Source organism: Schistocerca nitens, chromosome 5 (genome assembly GCF_023898315.1).
Source record: "Schistocerca nitens isolate TAMUIC-IGC-003100 chromosome 5, iqSchNite1.1, whole genome shotgun sequence".
Lineage (NCBI taxonomy): Eukaryota > Metazoa > Arthropoda > Insecta > Orthoptera > Acrididae > Schistocerca > Schistocerca nitens.
In genome coordinates, this window is record NC_064618.1 from 340,229,257 (window position 1) to 340,255,028 (window position 25,772).

The 25,772-nt window shown below is 39.8% G+C and overlaps 1 protein-coding gene across 1 annotated transcript in view; it reads right to left on the bottom strand.

The window, feature by feature from the left end:
• LOC126259958 (voltage-dependent calcium channel subunit alpha-2/delta-3) overlaps nucleotides 1-25,772 on the bottom strand; it is a 941,077-nt gene that overhangs the window by 109,100 nt on the left and 806,205 nt on the right. Inside the window, exon 20 of the mRNA XM_049957069.1 lies at nucleotides 14,668-14,700. Within this exon, the coding sequence (XP_049813026.1) occupies nucleotides 14,668-14,700 (33 nt within the window). The remainder of the gene's footprint in view (nucleotides 1-14,667; nucleotides 14,701-25,772) is intronic.

Here is a 25,772-nt window from a genome sequence, read left to right on the forward strand (position 1 = left end):
TGCATCCAGAGTGCATAGAATTTTAATTTTTAGTGGATACTACAATATACATGGTGAAATTTTATGAAAAACCATATTAAACACTGAACTTCTTTAAATAATAATTCTTTTGCAGCACTATGGTCAAAAATATGGTTGATCTCTATTTGCTACCCTAGTGTCAGTGAACAAAAACCAATTAACATGGAAATGGCATATAAAACACATTTTAGTGTCTGCAAGAAATGTGAATGAAATTGAAAAGACAATCTGAAACATTTTGTAAAAATTATGTCCCTCATAAGTGATGATAAGGAGGTACAGTACACTCATATTTAAGTTCACAAAGAAACTGAAACTTTCCCAGATCTCTCCACTCTTTAAAATAGATTCAGCCCATGAAGTTGCTTTATACAAAAAACACAATGAGAAATAAGTTATGAGATGATATAACATCATTGAAACTTCTGATGAGACAAACTATATAAAACAAAAATAACTTGCTTAACATTACATACTGCATGGATTTGTTGTGGTTTAATATTCACTGTGCTTTTATGTTTCTCTGGCTCTTAGCTTGCCATGTTCTGGCTGCTTCTCACATACCATTACATCACAGAATGCAAATTCAACAGACTGATGACCTCAGCAGTTTTGTCCCTTAGAATGCACACACACATGCAGATTTAATAGTTTATTTTAGCTATAGATGTACACAAATGCATCTGCACAAAAACCTATTAGGCTCTAACGGGATGAAACATTTCTCCCCAAAAATAGCCTTAACTTTAATCTGTATATGCAGAAAAAAACATCACGATGATACAGCAAATTATCATGATTACATATTTTTTAACCAGTTTGCATTGCAATCGCAAGGAACTAACAATTGTATATCTAAAAAAACATTTAAAGAGTGTGAAAAAAATGATAGATTATTTGTGGCTTAAATAAATTAAGCCTATCAAGTGAGAAGAGATGCCACACTTAATTATGCAGCATTAGTGAATTCTTTCATAATACTTGACAGTATATCCTTCACGTACAGTTTACTGTAAATGAAGTTTATCTGAGGCAAGTAAGCTAAGCCACAACCATTTCCGTGCACATCAACATGTACAAAATTGCTTTGCCAGAACCGAGTGCTGGAGCAGGTTCTTTTCAAAAGGCTTCCTCAGTGCTAGTTAGGTGTTAGGTTGCTACTTTATGGGTGACACTAATAATGAAGTCATTTATGACACATGATGGCTGCCATACAAGTAGTTAAGAGTGAGGAAAAAGGTAAGAATATGTGACACAGATATGTTTATTTAAGGCTAATTTATATGAAGGTAGACTTGTGCAGCGCTATTCTTTTCTTTCTGCAGTGCATCAGTTAAATTTCGAAAATTATTGAGAAAACTAAGAGCAATACACAACATTTAACGCCTGTAGGAAAGGGATAATGAATAAAAAGGCATGTCACTATGTGATTCCTTAAAGTTCATATACTCTCTGAAAATGAAGCAGCCATTGCTCTTCGCAGTGACATTATAAACTGTCATTATTCTGGTCTTTGTTCCAAACACTGGCATAGTGATTACCTATTTTTTAAATATATTTCTGCATAGCATTGTCAGCTTTTGCAATTTTCCTAACTAGCAATTTTTCAGTAGCATAACAAAGTCTGTCTGATTAAATCAATTAAACTACTCCCATCAAAGATTTTACCTTATTAACTTAGGTAATGGTTAAACCATACTGCAAATAAGAAGGGATAGTTAAAAATTTTGTTAGTAACTTGCAAGATCTCCCTTAATTTAGTACTCATTCATCATCTGCAGGCTGGTCCTATATGTAATGTATTTTCTCCTTACTAAATCTTGTCTTGCAAAAAGGTTTCACAAAAATTAGTCATGTGAAATACCCATGAAACAAAAACTATTTATCTAACTTCCTGCATCACAAAATGTTCACATTCCTAACATAAATCATTAATACAATTGCCTACACTATTCACATCTCAAAATAACAAATTAGTGTCACTTGTTGAGGGGTGGTATATCTGATCTATACCTGAGACATTACAGCCATCTAGTCACACTAAAAAATGGAAGAGTTTGTTGGTTTGAACAACCTAGATATCTTTCTTCAAGATAAAATGTTTCTCAGTCACTAAAGAGATATTGCTTTCTGCTGCAATTGAGTTAATATTAGTCTTTTTGAGATACTCAGGTTTCTGTTCTGTAAATTTTGAGTAGGGTGTGTGTAGTCCTTAGTTTTAAAAATCACCGTTCATCTCAGCAATGCAGCCTTGTTGCACACATTAAACCTGTAAATGACAACATTATGAAAAAGACAATTGCTACTCGCCATTCAGCAGAGATGCTGAGTCACAGATGGGTTGTCAGACAAAGCATTCAGCCAAACACAACTTCATCAGAATTAGACAGCATATACACACACTCACACTCACACTCACACTCACACACACACACACACACACACACACACACACACACTTACACAAATGCAACTTACATATACAGCGTGTGTGTGAGTTGCATTTGCATTGAACAAAGTTTTTGACCAAACAGGCCTTCATCAGAATTAGTGTGTACAGGGTGGTGCATGAAGTGTGTTACCATTTTGTTTCTGAATATAAACTTTGTTGTCAATACAATCTGAAAGGAACATATACTACAATGAAGAGCCATCCATGGAGATTTGTTCTAACTCAGCACATGCTCTATATGTCCACCATTTCGTTTCCTAACTTCCTTCAAACAAACACTGAAGTTAGTGATTACCCTACGGCACATGTCTTCTGTAATTTCACTGCAAGCTTGAAGAATAAGTCTTCTGAGCTCCATTAAATCATGTGGATGTTTCGGGAAATTTTTTCCTTTAGGTACCCCCAAAGAAAAGAGTCACATGAATTGAGGTCTGGACTATTGGGGGGCCAATTTTGTCCATCACTGAAGCGACCTGGAAACCTGAGTGAAATGATCCGCATGTCGAAATCCTCGTGTATAAACTCCAACACAGTGTTTGCAGTATGTGGCCTTGCTCCATCTTGCGTGAACTACTGCGTGTTGAAGGGCAAGGCAGTAGCAAGAAGCTGTTATTGCAAAGCATGCTCAAATAATGCTCACTGTTCACAGTTTCTTCAAAGAAAAAGAGTCCAATAAGTCCGTGACTGGAAATTGCTGCCCAAGCTGTAATCCTCGGAGCATAATGTTGTCGTTCATGAAACACTTGTGAGATTTCAGTGGCCCAAAAATGTACATTTTGTTTGTTAACCACACCATCTAAATGAAAATGCGCCTCGTCTGAAAACCAAACATTGTTGAGAGTTTCTTCCCTATCCTCTGCCCACTGAGCAAACAGTAGTCTCTGCTGCTTGTGTTCTTCAGTGAGCTTCTGTGCAGAGGTCATCTAGTGTGGGTACATATGGAGGTAACTTTTAAGAATGTGTTGAATGGAGCATCTGGATATTCCCAGTTGCACTGCTGCCTTTCTACATGATTTCCCAGGACTTCTCTGTACAGCAACTCGTACTGCTTCAATATTCTCCGGCGAACAAACAGACTTAGGCCAAGGTCGCTTCACTTCCAATACTGTTCCTTCTGTACAAAGTTATCGTACAACCTGTGGATGGTCTTCTTGCAAGGGACCCATCGTGTGTTAAACTGTTGTCAAAAATGCCTCTAAGTCACAACAAGGCTTTTCGTTTCATGAAAAAGTAACACAATTGCCGATCGTTGCTGTGTCGTCAGTCTTCCATTGTCAGCCATTGCTGCTTAGTAGTGTCCTAGCAGCAGTATCATGAATTACACGTCATTTTGTAACTCATTTGTTTTTCCAAGCTCTGCTGGTACTGCTGTAGAGATCCCAGTGGGATATCTAATGTGCATTGTAAATTGTGAAAGAAACAATTGGTAACACATTTCGTGCACCACCCTGTATGTTGTCTAATTCTGAGGAAGGCCTGTTTGGCTGGATGCTTTTATCAGCAGCCTTTGTTTTGCCTATCTGCGACACAGCATCTCTGCTATATGTGAGTAGCTACTACCTTTTTCATAATATTGTCATTATTCCATCCTCAATTTTCCATTGTCTGATTAAGCACTTTAAATGCAACTTATCATTTTAGTTGGAAGCCAATGAAAAAAGAAACTACATAATGTCACCATTCCCCATTACAAGGACTGTACCAATTAAAATCATTTTCCAGTTCATTTCTGGCATAAAATATTTTCTTCTTAGTCATACTAACATTTAATGGCAACTGAGCTTTAAGCAGTTTGAACTATTCTAAGGAAAACCATTCCCACAAGAAAAAATCATTCTCTTTGAGGGTGCAGCTGTCACACATAAGACAAATTTAATGGTAGATTTATACAGGAAACCAATTTAAAGAGCCAAATGGAGAATATTTTTAATGGTTCTACCTACACACTGAGGAAGGTTTCCCCATTTTCCCAGGAACTTAAAAATGGTGAGCAATGGTACCGATCAGTGCCTTTGACTTTAGTCATTATTTGAGATGCAGGTACTATAACCATTTAATTGAAAGTAATAGATACAGAAAAAATAGCCTCTTTGATCATAAATCAAAGTCTAATAAGATTTACCTGTTTTTTCAATTACTTTCACTTTTTTCTGTTTCAGATTGCCTTTTCATTGCCTGATAATCAAATTCTTACTCACATGATAATATGTCTTTAAAAGTCATGCTTCACAGTTCAGAAGCAATTATATTAATGTAATATGTTCAGTGTTTGGACCCAACTGCAAACTGCAATAACATTCACTAAAGCCGTACAAATTATGAACAGTGGTGATAAATCTTTCACAATTAAAAGAAATAATACACACAAAATTTCACTTATGGACAGAGCATTTCTGCATAATTTACCAAATCAGCCTGTCACTGAATAATTTTGTTAAATTTCCAATTTGAAACACATGACCAGAAAAGTCTGAAATTGAAATAATGGGAGTAAAATAGCAGAAACAAAATAATAGGGGTAATTTCATTTCAGCCAAATATGAAAGAAAATTAATACCAAACATAAACATACAGCTCTGAAGAACAAATCATTTAAAATCCCCACTAAAAAAGGCACATGTGATATATGGTGTAAGTTGGAAATAAAAATTGTATGAATTAGCTTAATTCTAAATTGACATGTAGGCAACTGAGCAGACAAATACTGGAAACAGAAGATAAGTTAGGTGTACACAAACACAAAGGGAGAAGAAGGTATGTGATAGTATGAAGAATTACTTAAAGACTAAATGGATTGTGAAAACAGATAAAGTGACAGATACACAAGATAAAGCAGAAAGTTTGTAACAAGGAGAGTAGGTGTCTACATCTACATGCATGTTCTCCAAACCACTATTAAGTGCATGGCAGATTATTCTTCCCATTGTGCCTTATATTATGGTTCCTTTCATTCCTCTTGTGTATGGTGTTTGGAAAGAATAACTGTTTAACAGCTTCTATGCATGCTGTGATTAAACTAATCTTGTCCTCAGCATCCCTATGGGAGTAATATGCAGGGGGTTTAGAGTATGACTAGATTATTCACTTAATACTGGTTCTTGAACATTTGTATTACACACTCCAGCACTTGCCTGGCAATATCCCTTTGTGCAGTGTGGTGTCACCAATTGCATAATCAGCAACTGCTATCGTACAGCACAACTGATAGTGATGACTGCCTTGAAAGGGAACTGCAGCCGACAGAACTACACTGCTGTGCATTCTGTGGAGACCAGTCACTCACTGGAAAACATCACATTTTGCAGAGAGCCAATGAGCAAACAGCCTGTCCTTTGTGCCAGTGGCAGCCTATCATGCAGACAGTGTGTTCTCATGTTAATATAACCAGTGCTGCTGGGACTCTACAGTCAGTCTACACTCTGCCCACAGTAAGGACAGTGAGTTCACAGAAGTCCACACTTGGAGTCCACACCAAGATGCCACTGAACTACCTCCTGTGGCAGTCATCAGTCAGAGGTACCACTGCCTGTACAGTGGATGTCTTCGAAACCATCTCAGAATATAAAGTGGTGTATACAATCTTGCAAGAGGAGCAATCAGACTTGCACTATACGTCAGAATGCAGCCTTTGTTATTGGAAGCTACCTCTTCCAGGAAGAGATATTTGTGTTCAGCCTATACCAGGGTTCTATATTCTGTTTGAGTGTTCTAATAAATACAGTAGTGGTACCTGGACAGGAAAGCCCCTGGGCCTGATGGCATTCAAAACTGTATCTTCCAGGAGTTCACATATAGAGCTGTAGGATACCTTACACACATAATGAATGCCATCCTAAAACACCAACACTTCCCTGACTTTTGGAAGGCAACCAAGGTCCTGATGTTCAGGAAGCCAGGGAAAGACCACTCCCTCCCACAAAATTACCGACCCATCAGTTGCTGTGCTCACTCAGCAAGATTGTTGAGAAGGTAATATTAAAACGCATCACTAGGCACTGCATCGCCAATGACACATTAAGACTGGAGCAGTTCGGCTTTAGGGATCACCACTCAACAACACAACAACTCCTCCACATAGTCAAACATATAACACACAGCTACAACGTGAACAAAGCCACAGGGGCCACGTTCCTGAACATTGAAAGAGCTTTCAACCATCTCTGGCACAACAACCTTATATGCAAACTAAGCAAAGCTTGTTTCCCGAATGGACTCGTATGTCTCATACACTCATATCTCATGAACAGAGGTTTCAACACTGACGTGCAGGGCAAATAATCAACACAACATGGTATCCAATCTGGAGTACCCCAGGGAAGCATCCTAGGGTCCATCTTGTTCAACCTGTACATTAACGACTTCCCAGCAACACAAAACTTGTCATTAGCCATCTATGTGGATGACACAGCCATCCTTGCACAAGACTGGAAACCATTGAACATTAATTTAGGAATACAGATGGCACTCAGAACTGCCGAGCCTTGGTTGGAATGATGGCATATTAAAGTAAACATTGACAAGTGTGAAGCAGTTCTGTTTACAGGTAGACCGAAACTACTGCGCAAACATCAACACAGTAACAGATAATACTACATACACGCCCAATACGTTTTCGAGAGAAAGTCAGATATCTCGGTGTCTGGCTGGACCAGAAACTTACATGGGGGGACCACATCGAATACATTGCCAAAAGAGCACATGTGAGGCTCAAACAACTCTACCCAATGGTCAACAGGGGAAGCACACTGAATAGGAGGGTGTCGAGGACCATATACATGACACTGATTAGACCTCTGATGACATATGCAGCTCCCATCTGGGGATATTGTACAACTGTGCCACCTGCAGATCATATAGAACAAAGTGCTACGAATCATTAGCAATGCTCCACACTACACATGCACCATGGATCTTCACAATGAATGCCGCCTTGAAACTACTAGCTAGGGCATTACCACCTATGGCAAGCCAACATACACCAAGAAGCAACAAACGTCAGCAAGCTCCTGCATATCAGCAACGTTGACTGGAAACTACCAGCTGCTATTAGAGCCGACCAACAGGCCACAGCAGGGAAACTGATGAGCTCGCCAAATGATGCACAAACAAATCGCCAACATCACCCTACATTGTGCATCTGATATATGATCTATTGGAAACAAAACGATGATAAACCTAACTGTTGCAGGTTGCTGATGCTGACCGAGAGTTCAACACAAGCACCCAGCGACAGCCACTGAGCAACAGCACCACACAACGTCAAAGGTATTGACATGCATGATACCCACTACTAACAAAGCCTACCCTTGCATTATCTATCGCAGGCAGCAAGACATTCGCTACTGCTCTTACCACCCGGCCTAATTATTGCAGAGGTTTTTTTTCACTTGGCTCTTGCCTTGGCCCTTTTTTTCCTCTGCCCTTCAAACTGCTACCCTTCATTCGACTTCGACTCTTATCTATCTCCAGATGAGCGCGCAAAAATCACAGTACCCACATCCTGCGACAACTCACTCTAGTGGAAACTAAACCTTATGCAGAGATGGCAGTAGACCTTTTGAGTTGGTCATCATGCCAGTGTGGGCATGGGAGGGCTCCACATCTAAATAAATAAATAAATAAAAAAGGACTGTTTATTTGTGTAGTATTCTCCAACACTACATTGGTGCAGTTGTATTGTAGTGACGGGACAGATAAATACATCATAACAGTGCTGCAGCCAATTTTGATTTGAAACCTATACAGTTTGCAACTCCTCGGTTTTGTGGTATGAAGCTTCTGCTTCTCCTGCATTGCTCAGGTAGTGAACATTTTAGTTGACTCTTTTTCAGTGCAGTGCATTGATCTGTGGCCATCCACATGACAGTAATTTGCTCCTTGTTGGACATTAGTTTTGTGTTCTATGCCATGGATCCTTAACATTTGTGTATTATTCCGAATGCCGAAATCAATGGACTTCTCTGTTCCCATGTTTACTCTGAACCAGTTCCTGCAGACCAAGCTGGACAAGTTGGTAGCTGCTCAGGGTCAACTGCTGCACCACCAGAAGGACGAGTTGCAGCACAGCTTAGACGTTCAGTGTCCTCTTCCATGCTTCCCCATTCGACCTGGAGTGGGGCAAGTGGACTGCTTGGATTGACACTCTGCTGCTTATGGACCTCATGGTGATGTAGCAAAGCATGCATTTTTCTTGTCAACTGCTGCTGCTCCTGTGTTTCAACTTGTAAAGTGACCTTTTCCAGATAAGCATCAGAGTCAATGCAGTTATACAGACATAATGCAACATCCAAACACATATTTTCAGGAAAACCTTCCTGTGGCTGCAGCAATCCATAAGGTTTTTCATTCACATAAGAGATTACCTCCGTGCAAGGCCTAACCCGTGATTGTCAGTTTATATGTGGAAATCTGAACTGTGCGAAGTCTTACGCAGGTTCCGCGGTCAAAGACATTTTACTTGTTTCTACCCCAGACTCATGGTTTTGGAACAACCTCATTCACTTGTGCAACTCCTCATTAACTAACTGTTTATCCAAGGTGCATGCTTTTGAACACGCTCAAAGCCCTGCACAGACATTTCAATGCAATGATTCTGAGGTGTTTCAGTCCTGCTGTTAACAACTGTCATCAGCCAGATCATCATTGCCAGCCACCTTGACCTAAGGCCACACCCTTCCTGCAGGTCATCCACCAGCTACACGCTGGGCTATGCCTCAGAACCTGGACTCCACTTCATCTGATGGTCGATCCCCACCATGGCCTTGGGCTACACCATGGAACAAGGAATTGCCACATGCCGTCGTCACCTGTCACTGCCAGTCATTTTGCACTCAGTGATTCATCCACTACATCAGGCCATCTCATCCTTTCAGAACCTACAATGTCTCTTTTTCTACCTGCAGGTTCATGAAGCTGATGTTTGTTAACACAAATTGTGCTGTACTGATCCTTCTGGTGTTTCAGGCAACCCAATGTGTCTATGTGGCTATCACCTCAGGCTTGGGGAAGTGATTCTTATATTGACAACCTCACAAATAGGCTGTTTCATATTCAATTATGAAGTTCTAATGGTAATACTTGTTCTAATGAAAATTCTGCTACACATACTGTAGATAATGATAAAACTATTTGTTAAAATGTTAATTTTATTCCAAATAATATTCACTTGTTGCACTGAATTTTGCGAATTTGGACGTTGATGGACATTTTTTAAAATTTTCATACAGATACTGGATCTATTACAAATGTGAATACTGATGCTTTTATTGGTTCTCCACCACTGGTTTCATTAGTTACTCCCAATGTCTCATACAATAACCACAATGTGCCCCTTTGTGGTAATTGTCTTGTACAATCAGTGTGCTGGCACAGTTTCTTGTTGTATGCTCATGAACACCAGCTAACATTTTGGAACCTTGATCTTTTCCAGCATCTGAGTTTCTGTGTCTATGATTTAAGTGACCACGTACAAATCTCAGATGTGGCAAATGGTGCCCTCATTACTTGAATGGACTGGAGTCACTGACACCAGGGTATTAGCTCCCCTCTCACTCCAGAGGGCCCCTTTGGGATACAATCTGGATGGCCATTCTGGATGCTTCCACTAGCTACCTGTACGTCATGTGGTGGGATAACCAAGAGGTGCCCCCCCTACTCCCTCACCCAGATGCATCAGTGAAACTATGTGATGGATGGCCTTCCTTGCCCATTTTGTTGGGCTCCCAATGCTCACTTCGTACTGCAGGAATCTCCCTCATCTGATGCAGCTGATTGGATACGCCTCCGCAGTGGCACCTTGGGCAGACCTCCATCTGCCACCATCCCTGACAAATGGTCCTAATGCTGCTGTTTTTGGGGTGGACACCTTTTTTCCCTTCAGCTTGCCTTCTACTTGCTCTTCTCCTGGGGCCACATCATCGCTGTGAGCGTCTCATGAGCTCAACGGGCTGCACCTTGCCTCCAGGTCTGCAATCTTCTGCTGCGACAATCCTGGTGCTCTCAGCAACCCTCCTCTTCTGTGCAGCACTCTGTCTGAGCGTTTACTGTCACACCAGTGTTGTGAGTAGATTGGTCCGAATGCACCCACCACCCATCTGCCCATGCATCATCTCCTTCGGTCTGTCCCTGTTTGAGAACCATTCTCACTTCCAGGAGCCACTGTCCCACCTTCCAGCAGAGGAGAAAGGGATGTTACATTGTTTGCATTGTTTGGCTGCCAAGACGCAGCCACCTACTATGACATCAGCCAACAAGTGGGCACTAGACAGATGTCACCAGCTGCAGTTCCAGACCTCACTAAAGTGCTTCGCTTCTGCTTCCATGAGGGAGAGGGATATTATGTCCTCTTGAGCTCACTGGACAACATCCCTTTGTACGTCACACTGTCAGTGGTTGCATAATCAGAAGGTGCAGCCATTCAATAAGACCAATAGCGACAGTGACCTTAAGAGTGTACTTTAGCTAATAGAGCTACCTTTCCACACATTCAATGCGTGCTTATCACTTGCCAGATAACATCATGTTCCATGGACAGCCAATGAGCAATCCGCTTGTCATTTTGGCTGGTGGCAGCCAATCATGTGTACTGAGCACACTCATCCATGTGATAATATAACGAGCCCTGCCTGGCCTCTACAGTCATTCTACTCTCAACCCACAGTGAGCTCACAGATGTCCACTGTTGGAGTTCATGGCAAGAAGCCAGCGAGCTACTCATTTGTACTGACAAAGTGGAAGTCAGCAGTAGGGAAAGATTTTGTAACTGTGACAATAACTTCATTTGTCATAGAGAACTAAAAAGTTCTGGCTAGGTGTAAGGCTGGCCTGAAATACATCATAATAGTTTGGATGATATCATAGCTCGACACCTTATGCATTCAGCAAAACTACCTACAAAGAACTCATAAAATTACTGGTTGACCAAGGATATTTCCTGAGTACCACATTCATGGTTCCAAGATTGGTCTGATAGGTCTACAAATTGTTAGAACAAAATTAATAATTTGGATGGAAAAAGAGGTAGATGGGCATTCTAGAGACATGATGTTTAATAGTAGACATACCATGAATCTTTGAGTGATACAGATACATAAGAGAGTGGTGCCAATTTGGATCATCACAACTGGAAGTAGAAAAAAGTAAAGGAAATAGCAGATATTTTTTCTGTCAGTTTTTTTTAATGTGTTCAGTAGGATAGTTAAATATTTAACACCTGTTTGGTCATCACAGCTTGGCATACTCGTATTTGTTTTGCAACACATACACCCACTTTTAGATGTGGATTCTGACCACAATCTATTGGTTATGAACTGCAGATTGAAACTGAAGAAACTGCAAAAAAGGTGGGAATTTAAGGAGATGGGACCTGGATAAACTGACTAAACCAGAGGTTGTAGAGAGTTTCAGGGAGAGCATAAGGGAACAATTGACAGGAATGGGGGAAAGAAATACAGTAGAAGAAGAATGGGTAGCTCTGAGGGATGAAGTAGTGAAGGCAGCAGAGGATCAAGTAGGTAAAAAGACGAGGGCTAGTAGAAATCCTTTGGTGACAGAAGAACTACTGAATTTAATTGATGAAAGGAGAAAATATAAAAATGCAGTAAATGAAGCAGGCAAAAAGGAATACAAACGTCTAAAAAATGAGATCGACAGGAAGTGCAAAATGGCTAAGCAGGGATGGCTAGAGGACAAATGTAAGGATGTAGAGGCTTGTCTCACTAGGGGTAAGATAGATACTGCCTACAGGAAAATTAAAGAGACCTTTGGAGAGAAGAGAACCACTTGTATGAATATCAAGAGCTCAGATGGCAACCCAGTTCTAAGCAAAGAAGGGAAGGCAGAAAGGTGGAAGGAGTATATAGAGGGTTTATACAAGGGCAATGTACTTGAGGACAATATTATAGAAATGGAAGAGGATGTAGATGAAGATGAAATGGGAGATAAGATACTGCGTGAAGAGTTTGACAAACCACTGAAAGACCTGAGTCGAAACAAGGCCCCGGGAGCAGACAACATTCCATTAGAACTACTGATGGCCTTGGGAGAGCCAGTCATGACAAAACTCTACCATCTGGTGAGCAAGATGTATGAGACAGGCGAAATACCCTCAGACTTCAAGAAGAATATAATAATTCCAATCCCAAAGAAAGCAGGTGTTGACAGATGTGAAAATTACCGAACTATCAGTTTAATAAGTCACAGCTCCAAAATACTAACGCGAATTCTTTACAGACGAATGGAAAAACTGGTAGAAGCGGACCTCGGTCAAGATCAGTTTGGATTCCGCAGAAATGTTGGAACACGTGAGGCAATACTAACCTTACGACCTATCTTAGAGGAAAGATTAAGAAAAGGCAAACCTACATTTCTAGCATTTGTAGACTTAGAGAAAGCTTTTGACAATGTTAACTGGAATACTCTCTTTCAAATTCTAAAGGTGGCAGGGGTAAAATACAGGGAGCGAAAGGCTATTTACAATTTGTACACAAACCAGATGGCAGTTATAAGAGTCGAGGGGCATGAAAGGGAAGCAGTGGTTGGGAAAGAAGTGAGACAGGGTTGTAGCCTCTCCCCGATGTTATTCAATCTGTATATTGAGCAAGCAGTAAAGGAAACAAAAGAAAAATTCGGAGTAGGTATTAAAATTCATCGAGAAGAAGTAAAAACTTTGAGGTTCGCCGATGACATTGTAATTCTGTCAGAGACAGCAAAGGACTTGGAAGAGCTGTTGAACGGAATGGACAGTGTCTTGAAAGGAGGATATAAGATGAACATCAACAAAAGCAAAACGAGGATAATGGAATGTAGTCAAATTAAATCAGGTGATGCTGAGGGAATTAGATTAGGAAATGAGACACTTAAAGCAGTAAAGAAGTTTTGCTATTTAGGGAGTAAAATAACTGATGATGGTCGAAGTAGAGAGGATATAAAATGTAGACTGGCAATGGCAAGGAAATCGTTTCTGAAGAAGAAAAATTTGTTAACATTGAGTATAGATTTAAGTGTCAGGAAGTCGTTTTTGAAAGTATTTGTATGGAGTGTAGCCATGTATGGAAGTGAAACATGGACGATAACTAGTTTGGACAAGAAGAGAATAGAAGCTTTCGAAATGTGGTGCTACAGAAGAATGCTGAAGATAAGGTGGGTAGATCACGTAACTAATGAGGAGGTATTGAATAGGATTGGGGAGAAGAGAAGTTTGTGGCACAACTTGACTAGAAGAAGGGATCGGTTGGTAGGACATGTTTTGAGGCATCAAGGAATCACAAATTTAGCATTGGAGGGCAGCGTGAGGGTAAAAATCGTAGAGGGAGACCAAGAGATGAATACACTAAGCAGATTCAGAAGGATGTAGGTTGCAGTAAGTACTGGGAGATGAAGAAGCTTGCACAGGATAGAGTAGCATGGAGAGCTGCATCAAACCAGTCTCAGGACTGAAGACGACAACAACAACAACACCCATTTTTGCTTCTTCATTGGAAGGAAACTGGAAGTTCAAATGAAGTAATGTAAGAGTAGAATTCTTGTAAGATCCAATCACATAAAAAGGTGGATTCCTAATCTAATATCACAGTGAACAAGAAAAGGAGTATGTCGAAAAAACAAGTGTTCATGGTCAATTACTGAGGCCTATTCAGTAAGTTCAATGAGTAAGCTGTAATACATAGAATTAGGTCTCATGATTCTGTTCTTTCAGAGAAATAAAATAATTTTTCCATATTATTGGTATGAGGAGAAAATTTATGTTTATAACAGAATCTCAAACACTAAGTTATGTCAGTGTGACGTAATGAAGGCTAATGTTCATAAGGTTACAATATTGGTTAATACCTTCAATCTGACTTGAGATGAACAGTGTGCTTAAAGTTACGTGACTTCTTTATTATCATTATATAGATTTTTCCTAATGTTGTATCTGATTTTTTTTCATGTGATATTTCTGAAGATTCATTACCACTGATCACAGTAATTAACTTTATTTACCTTTAAAATTGTTGTTTAAATGTTTCTAAATTAAAGAATGTTCTATTAAATTGCTAATTAGACTTTTTGGGTCCAATATCTGACACAACACTATGTATTTTTTTTAGCACTGAATGAAATACCAAATTTTTCTATACCAAGTGCGTATACCTTAAGTAATTTCTAAATTAATAAAAATATACAAATTTATTAGTCACTTAACTATACTTTACCTGTGAAGTAGAGCCATCAGCATGGCTAACGGGCTTTAGTGGGTGAGAACAGGAGGTATTAACAGTTAGTGCAGAACAAATACACATACATGAACAATTGCTAAAATTGTGTGCCTTTCATACTAAAATGTGAAGGAAACTGAAACAGAAACACATTCACAAGTAGACTGGTCTCCAGCAGTTAAAATGATATTAATACCATGACATGAGGTGAGGTCATCCATAAAGAAAACCTAGATGCCTAATATGGAAATTCTTTGGCTCTTGAATCTCACATGGCATATATTTTAGACACAATGGCATTATTAGGTTTATGAAACTATTGGTGTTATCATACATTAATGCATGTAATTGTGTATGTTTTTTTTTTTCAAATATGATGAAAGTTGATATATTTGGCATGTAAGTTCCATGTAAGATGTGTGTATACATATTTATTTATGGATGAACTCGCATATGTGAACTAATGCGAAAGTTTAGTTTTCTAAGTATAGTCAGTGTGTCTTTGAGAAAGAGATAAAACATAAATTTCTTGTAAAACTGTACGTTTTCACTTAAGTAATGTTTGTTGTCTACAAATTCATGAAATCAGACAAGCAAAGTTTTAAATATCTTACATTATAGCACAGGTTAAAAACATTAAAAATTAGTCTGTTTTTGGTTTCATCTTAATCTTTACAGTGTAAATTCATGAGGAATTAGGGATCCTTGAATGCAGTAAAATTAAATATAGAAAAATGGGACCAAAGTAGAGCATGAAAGTGGAAACAGTTATTCTGAGACCACTGAAATCTTTTGAGAATGAAACAATGAGATATCTCAAGTAACTAAAGTTATTTCTGGTAGTGAATCAATTCAGGTGATTGAAAGAGGTGTATATAAATAATTAATTGTTATATTATGTGGAAATATTGTCAATACATACAATATTTCTAAACACAATAAGATTTTACTACCACTACAATCATAATTTAAATTTCTTAAAACTGGTATCACATATAACATTTTATGACAGACAATGGAGATTAATAAGCACACAAATGTACACACTGCTGGCAAAAATGTGAGATTTGATCTCCCAAAAATTAAGCCCAACACAGACTTCAAGACTTCGCCTCAGCCTTGTGTACAACTTTTTTTACCTTGTCTTCACAGCAAAAGGAACATTACTATACATGTACAAATTCCTTTACAAAAATTTTAGACTTTAGGTAATGTCGAGGTATGTGTAAAGGTTGAAAATTGTTTTATTCTTTAATTGTTTTATACTACATGTTTTATTCTACAGTGTTTTTTTTATGGTGCTTATTCTAAGAATTTGTTTGAAATTGCAAATCTGAAAGCCTTTAGCCTCTTGATAATACAGGTGTATACATTAATTAAAAATGGAAAGATCTACAAGCTAATTTGGGATAAATACTTTCTGTAAAGGAATAATGTACAATAACATCTTGTGTCTGATTAACACACAAAGTATAAGGTTTTTGTGTTCTAGGATTGGTATAAGTGCTTGTATTAATTATGAACAAATTAGAACTTGTTTATACAGCTTGTTTCAGTTTCCCTTTGAAGAGACTACAGGGCATAGAATATTGGCAACATACCACTGTGCTGTAAGATTGCTGCGGATAACAACCAAAGGGATCCTGTTATAAAATGAAATGGCACCCCACACTATCACTCCCGGTTGTCGAGCCATATGGAGAGTGACAGTCAGGTTGGTATCCCATCGCTGTCCACGGCATCTCCAGACATGTCATTGTTGGTCATCAAGGCTCAATTCAAAGTGGAATTCATCACTGAAGACAATTGTACCCCCGTCAATGAGAGTCTAGGCCAAATGTGCCTGAATCCCTGCAAACAGACTTCTTGATGTACAGAGGGCAATGGCAGTCAGTGTAAGGGTCTTCTGTGAGCTGCCCATTAATGGTCCTTGTGATCACTGAAGTGCCATTTGCAATTGGGATTAATGATAATGATGAACCTGGGGCTGTGAGTGCTCTCTGACAATTTCTTGGTTCTCACTTTCTGCTGTTCCTCTAGGTCGATGGTTCAAGATGCTTTGTTTGACCACTGTTCAACCATACCTCCCAAAATCCCTGAATTGTGTCATCACTCCTATTCAAGTGGAGGCTTGCCAATTACTTCACCAGCTTCTTTGAGCTCCACTACACATCCTCTCTCAAATGCTGACATCTACGTATATTGTTCATGTGCCTGTCTGTGAGGCATAGTTACTGTCCAACTGAATACACAAAATGAAATTCACAATGACCTTATGTCCTGGTATTAACATGTCCCATGTTTACTATCCTTGCCAACTGCATGGTGAAAATGTGCTGCAGCGTCACTCATTCATCCATTGGCCACTGAAGTATACAATTTTCCATGTTCTATCGATATCTGTATGAATATTAATTTTTTACCAATTTACATAAATCCTTCATGGTGCATTGTTTTGTGCCCCCCCCCCCCCCCCCCCCGGTTCTTCTTCATAAGTAAATGTGTTACTTACACACACTGTATAGAAATCAATTGCAAGACTCTTTTGTAGCAATATGTAATAATGGAATATGGAATGATCATTGGTATGATTAAGATTGGTGCCCAAATTATTATTCCAATGCTTAGAGATACCTTCAATCTTTCAAATTAGTGGTACAAATTTCACCGAGTAGATAGCATCAAAATCACTAGGTGATAGTAGGCTGATCAGCATATTACCTGCAATATTGAAGGTCTTGGAATACATTTGGTTTGCTTTAAAACTTATAAAACACTGTGACATAGCCACCGCATTAACTAAAGTGACTGACAACATCAAACATGCCATGGAAAGGAGTGAAGAGACCATTTTGACAGAGTTTATTTCACTACATTATTAATCAAAAAGAAATAGCTGAATTCCTCAACAGTGCAATACTTTGATACAACAGATATCTTAAAAACTGATATCAATGAGTGACATACACTTTTATCAAAGCACCAGTCCAAAGAACATTACTTCTGCCATATCAAGCATGAATGTTGACCTTCATTCAGAATCACAGTGGGCAGAAAACCTGGAGCTTAAACTAAACCCAAAGAAGTCACAGTTATCCTCCTACTGAAATGAAAGTTGATCCACAACATTTTCATGAAACAGTTCCTCCTATACTCCTTGATGGTGTTCAATTGCCTTATTAAAAATAAAAACAAGCTATCTCAGTCTAGTTTTGAATGAGCAACTAACCCGGGATGAACTTATTATCAGAGCATGTAGCAAACCTCTCTCTTGATTACATGCAATCCAAAAATTTAGAAAAATATTTCTGCCTATGTAAGACAATAACTAGTTGAGACAGTAGTACTATTACATATTTACTACTGTGATGTAGTTCAATGTGGCACAAATAGTGAAAACTCAAGACCACTTGAGATAGCCTTGAATGATTTTATAAGATATATACAAGTCAGTCCTTCAGAAATTCATTTACATTGGATGTAACTGGACATGATCTTCACATGCTCTATTTTGTACATCAGGTTCTTAGTCATTTGACTCATTAACACCTCTCCTAAAAAATCAAATACCTTTCATTATTTCATAGCTGCAAATGAAGATCTGAAACATCCAGCACCTTGGTCATACCTACGCATAATGGTAAATATTTTTCCATCTCCCTTCCCATTTCAGTCACACAACTCTACAACAAATTAACCAGTAACCAATGTATCATTCAATACCATTCTGTATTTAAAAGGCGATTAAAGCTTCATCTATTACAACTGGTGAGGAATCCCTTTCAGTACATCCTACCTGTTTAACAGTGAACCATTATTCATGTTTCATTGTCAACACTATACATCTTCTCTCAAGCCTAGCTACTTCTATTTTCTTTTTTCATGTCAACTGCTAACCTTGCTCCATTATTTCCCTCTATTTCCCAGTCCAGTAACATTCTTCTCCAGATTTGATTCTTTATGTACTGCTGTCACACATTTCTGTTAGCGTGCCGCTACTCACTTTAACAAGAATGTAATGAGGAAATTACTTATTACAATTTTAATAAACCACACATTCATTACTGTGTCAATTATTATTGTGTACTGCTCAAGTATTGTGTACACTGTAATGTTAACTAACAAAAGACATTGGTGAGATGTAAAAGAGGGCCTGAAGGCACTAGTCTTGGCACATGAAATAAATGCATACATAAATATGCACTGTAATGAATCAAACAGTGCTTGTAACCACAGTAACATGTTCTGCGCACATACCACTGCAGTTAATGACCAATGACAATAGAGTACCCAAAGCCAAAAGCTGCATCACCACTCTGACATGGCAACAATCAGATCCGTGATCGAAGAATGCAGCAGTGCTACCACATCCACATAATCAGCCTTATAACAGCAGAATTTATAGCTCCCTGGGCCAGCCAGTCAGCATCAGACAGCTGATCTACATTATGATGCCCACCAGTGTCGGACACTGCTGTAAAGAGAATGATGCACCTATGACAGTTGCCAGCACTGTCACCAAGCCTTGAACCCTTGACTACTGCCTGACTGCCAAATCTCTTGGCAGCCCTGCACTTTGCACCCATGCAGATCAACTCAGCAGGAACCAAACGCCTCCCCATGTTCCAAGGCTTGCACCAAAGTCCCACCAGCCCTATGCCGCTGAAGTCTAATGCAGCCAGTCATAGCTATTGATCATCCGGTGTGGAGTTCGGAGACTGGATCACCCTACTGTCACTTGACCACCTTCACTGGGATGACAACAATTTCCAGCATCAGCTCTGTTATAGACTCAGTAACACAAGACATGCAAAGAGCTTGATGCAGCATCAGTGAACACTTGATATAAATAATATACAATAGAGGGTATTTGTATCCATGGACTGCCTTCTTCTGTTGCACCCATATTCATCTCCAGTGTTGAATCACTTGCCCTCTACAAGCCATCCTGACACCCCATCACAAGACTTTAGGTTTAAAATATTTACATACAATATACAAACCCCATAAAAAGTGTTATGAACAGTTTGGAGAAGATTCACTAACAATTAAACAAATATGGGATTAGTAATTAGAAAAAATAAATAAAACTGTTAGTCTCTGGAAAACATTGGTTATCATAAGGAAAGAGAAGGGCCTCACAAGTAATTAAACCTGATAGAGTTTTAAGCAAAGAAGACAGCACAATAAGCTGGAGATCTTACTGTTAGTCAAACTTCTGGAGTTAGCACAAATCCTGTGTAGGATACTGTGAAGCAGCAGCTATCACTCAAATAGCTGCACAGTTAAAACTTAATCCTTAATCAATGGATTAGTTTTCTGTTTGTTAGTTTGTTTGAGAATATTTCAAAGAAAGACATCATTTCCATTAGACAATTAGTTGAAATGAGTACTTTACTGTGCACTGCTGCTGACTTTCAAGTATTTGCTCCTTTTGAAGAGCCCAGATGGATAAGCACACAACATCCTTGTAAATATGTGACAAATATTACATGTCAAGCACAGGAATGCATAGTATGGTAGTCAAGGTATACAAACTTGGAATAGGTACCCAAAAATCAGGCATACAGAACTGATTGTATTCCAGTGGCATATATTAACAAGTATATGCAGGAAAGTTTAAAACAATTATGGGAACAGCACCAAGCTGTAACCTACACCACAAGAACAACACCAAGCTCTAACCTACAGCCAACAAATAATTCCACTGTGAGGTCAAGTAGCCTTCCAGAAGTGTTAACATAATTTCTTTCAGATGCTTTTTTTTTTATTTGAGTTACAAAATAAAGAACAAATATATCTTTTACCTAGTTCAATTCCTTCAATGATTTGGACAGTAATCACAAGCAGCTGACTGTGCATAAAATTTCACTGTTCACCCAACAGATTAAAAGTATTAGAAATAATCCTACCTATTAAATTCAGTCAGTGGGCAGCCCCAGAGGTCACCATAAACAAATTGAACTATAAGATTATACAATGATTTGAAAGCTGCAGTAAATGCTCAGTCACATATACTCATACATTCACATCCCACGCAGTGGCAGAAGGAATTGGAGCTAAACTGGTGGATGGTGAGATTTTTTTCAAAAATTGATTTGGCTGATATTTACTTCCAACAAGATTTTGTGACATATGTCATTTGTACAGAACAAATTAAACAGGTTACAATTTTGATCTCCTCGTCTTATTTTGGAGATACTCAGAGCAGCTAATTCAAGGCATTACATAGTGTGCACATTATGTTGATGATATTATTACAATAGGATCAGAGTGACAACAGCATTTAAGAAATCTAGCAATGCTCTTCAAGCAACACTGATGACCTGCAATGTAAATTAGATAAATATAGTTTCCTTCATGCAAACGTGTAACACCTAAACCACATACACGGTGACAATTATTGAACCATATGAAATAAAATCATCATAACTTCTGAACAGCTTGCGTTAGGACATTCAAACTGCACAATTAACAGTGGGGCATCATGGAAAGTAGCATGTGCATGTGCACGCAGCACATGAAAAGTCATGGTGCAGCTTGCCTGAGCATATAACACTTGTGGAGGCCTACTAAGTGAGCAATAACAGCCCAACTGGGGCTCAAAGGAAGTTTGTGACCAATTTCAAGCTGAAGACAACCAGTCCAGGTGCACTAATAACCAAGAATTTGATACGCAAGTTTGAGAGAATGGGTAGTATTCATGAAGACAGTGTTGGCAATGTCGGTCATACAAAAAGGGTGAAAATGCCTGAAAATATCAAGAAGACAAATGCTGTGTTTCAAACCAGCCCCAGGAAAATGATCAGACATACTGCACAAAAGGTGGGAATCAACTGGGAGACACTGTGACAAATTGTTGTTGAAAACCTGCAACTCTTCCCATACAAAATTCAAACCCATTAGTCATTAAGCCCCAGGGCCATGGAGCAGTGGTTGTGTTTCACCAACACTATTGTCCACAGAATTGATGAACAGGACTTTGATGTGAACATGGTTTGGTTTAGTGATGCAGCCCGCTTTCATTTGGATGGGTTTGTCAATAGGCAAAACTGACGCATTTGGGGGACTGAAAATACACATTTCATGATCAAAAAGTCTCTTCATCCTCAACGGGTGACTGTGTGGTGTGCACTGTCCAGTTGTAGAATAATCAGTGTGATATTCCTTGATGGCACGGTGATTACCAATGCTTTGTGAAGGTTTTAGAAAATGATTTCATCCCAGTTATCCAGACTGACACTGATTTCGACAAGATGTGGTTCATGCAAGACAGAGCTTGACCCAGCTGAAGCAGGAGAGTGTTTGATGTCCTGGAGGAGCACTCTGGGGACTGCATTCTGGCTCTGGGGTACCCAGAGGCCACTAGCATGGGCTTCAATTGGCTGCCGTATTTTCCAGATCTGAACACATGCAGCTCCTTTTTGTGGGGCTACATTAAAGATAAGGTGTACAGAAATAACTCCAAAACCATTTCTGAGCTGCAAACAGCCATTCAAGAGGTCATCAGAAGCATTGATGTTCTGACACTTCAGCGGGTCATGCAGAATTTCTCTATTTGTCTGCTCCACATCATCGCCAATGATGACGTGTATCAAACATGTCATAACCCAAGTCCGAATATCTAGGGTGATGTTTACATGTTGAATAAAGTTTGTTCATGCCCTAGTTTGAATCAATTTACATTTTTTCATATAGTTCAAGAATTGTCAGCCTGCACTAAGAAAACGGAGATTCCTCTTCACCTGCAAAACAGTTCATACTGCAAACATACAAATAAAATAAAGGAAAAAAATCATCAATTTTTTCATTGGTAGCCTGAAAGGTTTTCTTGCATTTAAAGCAGTAACTCACATCCAACCATTATCAAAACCACTCGTACCCTCTGTGTCAAAAGGTCAAATTCACTAATGATGCCACCCAGCATAGTACTGGTGGTCTTATTGCAGAAAAAAAACAAGCAGCTGGAAAAGCAAATTGTCTTTGCATCTAAAATACACTGCTCAACAGAACATTATGACATCCTACCTAATAGCTGGTATGTCCACCTTTGTCATGGATAACAGTGACAACCCTTCATGACATGGCAGCAGTGGGGCCTTGGTTGGTTGCTGGAGGGAGTTGGCACTGCATCTACACACACCACGTTGAATCACATCCCAAATGTTTTCAACCAGGTTCTGATCTGGCAAGGTGGGGGACCAGCACATCAATTGTAACTCACCACTGTGTTCCTCAAACAACTCCATCACATTCCCGGCCGCATGACATGGCACATTATCGTGTTGAAAAATGCCAATGCCATTGAGAAATACGATTGTCATGAAGGGGTGTTCACAGTCTGCAACCATTGTAACACAGTCCTTGGCCATGCAAGAGCTCCACTGGACCCATGGATGCCCACTTGAATGTTCCCCAGAGTATAATAGAGCCACCAGCTGCTGGTCTCCATCCCACTGTACAGGTGTCATGGACCCATTTCCCTGAAAGATGACACATTTATGCCCTCCCATTGGCATGATGAAGATGGTATGAGGATTCATCAGACCATGCCACTGCACCAACATCCAGTGCCAATGGCCACATGCCCAATTCAGTCACAGTTGCTGATGTCATGGTGTTAACACTGGCACATGCGTGGGTCATTGTCTGCAGAGGCCCTTTGTTAGAAGTGTTCGGTGCACTGTGTGTTGAGATACACTTGTACTCTGTCCAGCACGAAAGCCTAATGTTAGTTCCACCACAGTTCACCGCCTCCCTGTTTTACCGGTCTGCCCAGCCTATTACGTCCAACATCTGTAATGAGGGGTGGCCAGCCAATCCCACAAGGTCTGGATGTGGTTTCTGTGGTGTCACCACCAGACACCACACTTGCTAGGTGGTAGCCTTTAAATCGGCCGCGGTCCGCTAGTATACGTCGGACCCGCGTGTCGCCACTATCAGTGATTGCAGACCGAGCGCCGCCACACGGCAGGTCTACAGAGACTTCCTAGCACTTGCCCCAGTTGTACAGCCGACTTTGCTAGCAATGGTTCACTGACAAATTACGCTCTCAATTGCCGAGATGATAGTTAGCATAGCCTTCAGCTACGTCATTTGCTACGACCTAGCAAGGCGCCATTATCATTTGCTATTTATCTTGTGATGCATATACCATCAGACCGATGTTCACCAATTATGGATTAAAGTTAAGTATTCCAGAAGCTACGTACTTTATTTGCTAGTCTTCATTACTTGTCCTGTTCTAGACCTCACGCCATCCTGCGTGAGCTTAACCGCGTGCCTTTTGGCTCCCTCTCATTGTGGGTTGGCGCTCTGGCCAATCCACAACAGTTTCACCTTGGTTTTGCCACGTACTGAAGACATTCACCACAGAACTCCACGTACTGAAGACATACCACAGAACTCCACAAACACCCACATGTCTTGCAGTTTCTGAAATGCTCATGGTGAGTGTATGGTCCATCACAATCCACTTTTGGTCAAACTCTCACAGATCATGGATCTTCCCCAGTCTACACACAAACAGCATGCTCACTGATACCACGCGCACCATGCATGTGGTTGACTATCTGTCATTCCTCACCAGATGATACTGCTATTGCCTGGATGGGTTTATAGTGACAGCAGGGATTGGCAGTCATAATGTTCTGGCTGATCAGTGCATTATCAGGAACTCAGCCAAACTATCTGCAGTTTGGAAAAGAAACCATAATTTTAATTTACATAGTCAGGAAGTACCATTTATATCTTCATCATACCAAATTATACCAAATTACTGATCAAAAGCTGCTGATTTCCTGGTTCAGCTGCTTGTCATAGCTACAGGCAAAGACTATGCAATGGGTCTTACAATTTAGCAAACCATCACTACTCACTGTATGCCCACTGCTCAACATACCAATGGTGACATATTGAACTGGTTATCCATGGTCAACAATTATGAATTTGACAAACATTAGGCCACATGTTTCCAAATTGATGCTAATATCTTACATGTCCTGGATAAATTCCCAATAATAGACCACAAAGCTGCCTAAGCAACATAGCAAGAGCCACGACTTTAAAGGGAGCATTTTGCAGTCCTGAATGGGTGGTCAGAGCATTTACTCTGACAGGCTGGCCCATGTTTCTTGATATTCTTCTTATTAAGTGAATGCATGATGTCTCTTCTTTCAGTCATGTCCAAAAATACAGACTCCACGCGGAATCTGCAGCTGCTGTATATATTATGTAAGTTTAAGGAGGAGTGGAGAGAAATGAAAGGAAAGAGTAAGAACTACTGATGTTAGGTGCATCAGGACTTTATGTGGAATTAGTGGCAATGAGTGAAAATGTGTGCTGGATCAGGATAGGAACCCAGGATCTTCTACTTACTAGGCAGTTGCATTAACCACTGTGCCATCCAGACAGAGAGTTCATCACAATTGTGTAGACTATACCAGCATGCCTATCAGTCGACCCACATTCCCACCTAGTGCCACCTATCCTCAGTCCTCGTCCATGTCCTCCATTTGAGCTACTTTGTGGATCTGCACTGAAGGCGGTGGATTCATTGCCACTGAGCAGCTGGCCTCAATAGTTCCTTCTTTTTCTTTTTCTTTCCTTTCCTTTGTCCCCTATCCACCTTCAGTTTATATAACATATAACACAGTTGCAGACTCCTCAAGGTGTATGTCCAACCTTCAGTGTGGATGCACAATTACATTCGACCTTCTGCGGGAATCTCAAAGTAGCGATCATGGAGGATGGGGACAGGCACAGCAGGAAGATGGGGACAGGGACAGCACATAGGTGATGCTAAGTGAGAATGTGGGTTGGCCAGGAGACATGCCAGGATACTGTGAGCAACAGCAATAAACTCTGTGTTCGGATGGCACAGTGGTTCAACCAACTACCTAGTTAGCAGAAAATTCTGGGTTTTGATCCTGCTCCGGCACACATTTTTTCCGCATAAAGTCCGGATGGCAGCTGACATCAATAGTTGCTCCCCTTTCCTTCCCCCCTCAACCTTCCTCCCCTCTCTCCACCTTTAATTTACATAATATTCTTTTCACTGCATCACAGGTTTAACTCATGTGACAGCATCCCAAGCCTCACAA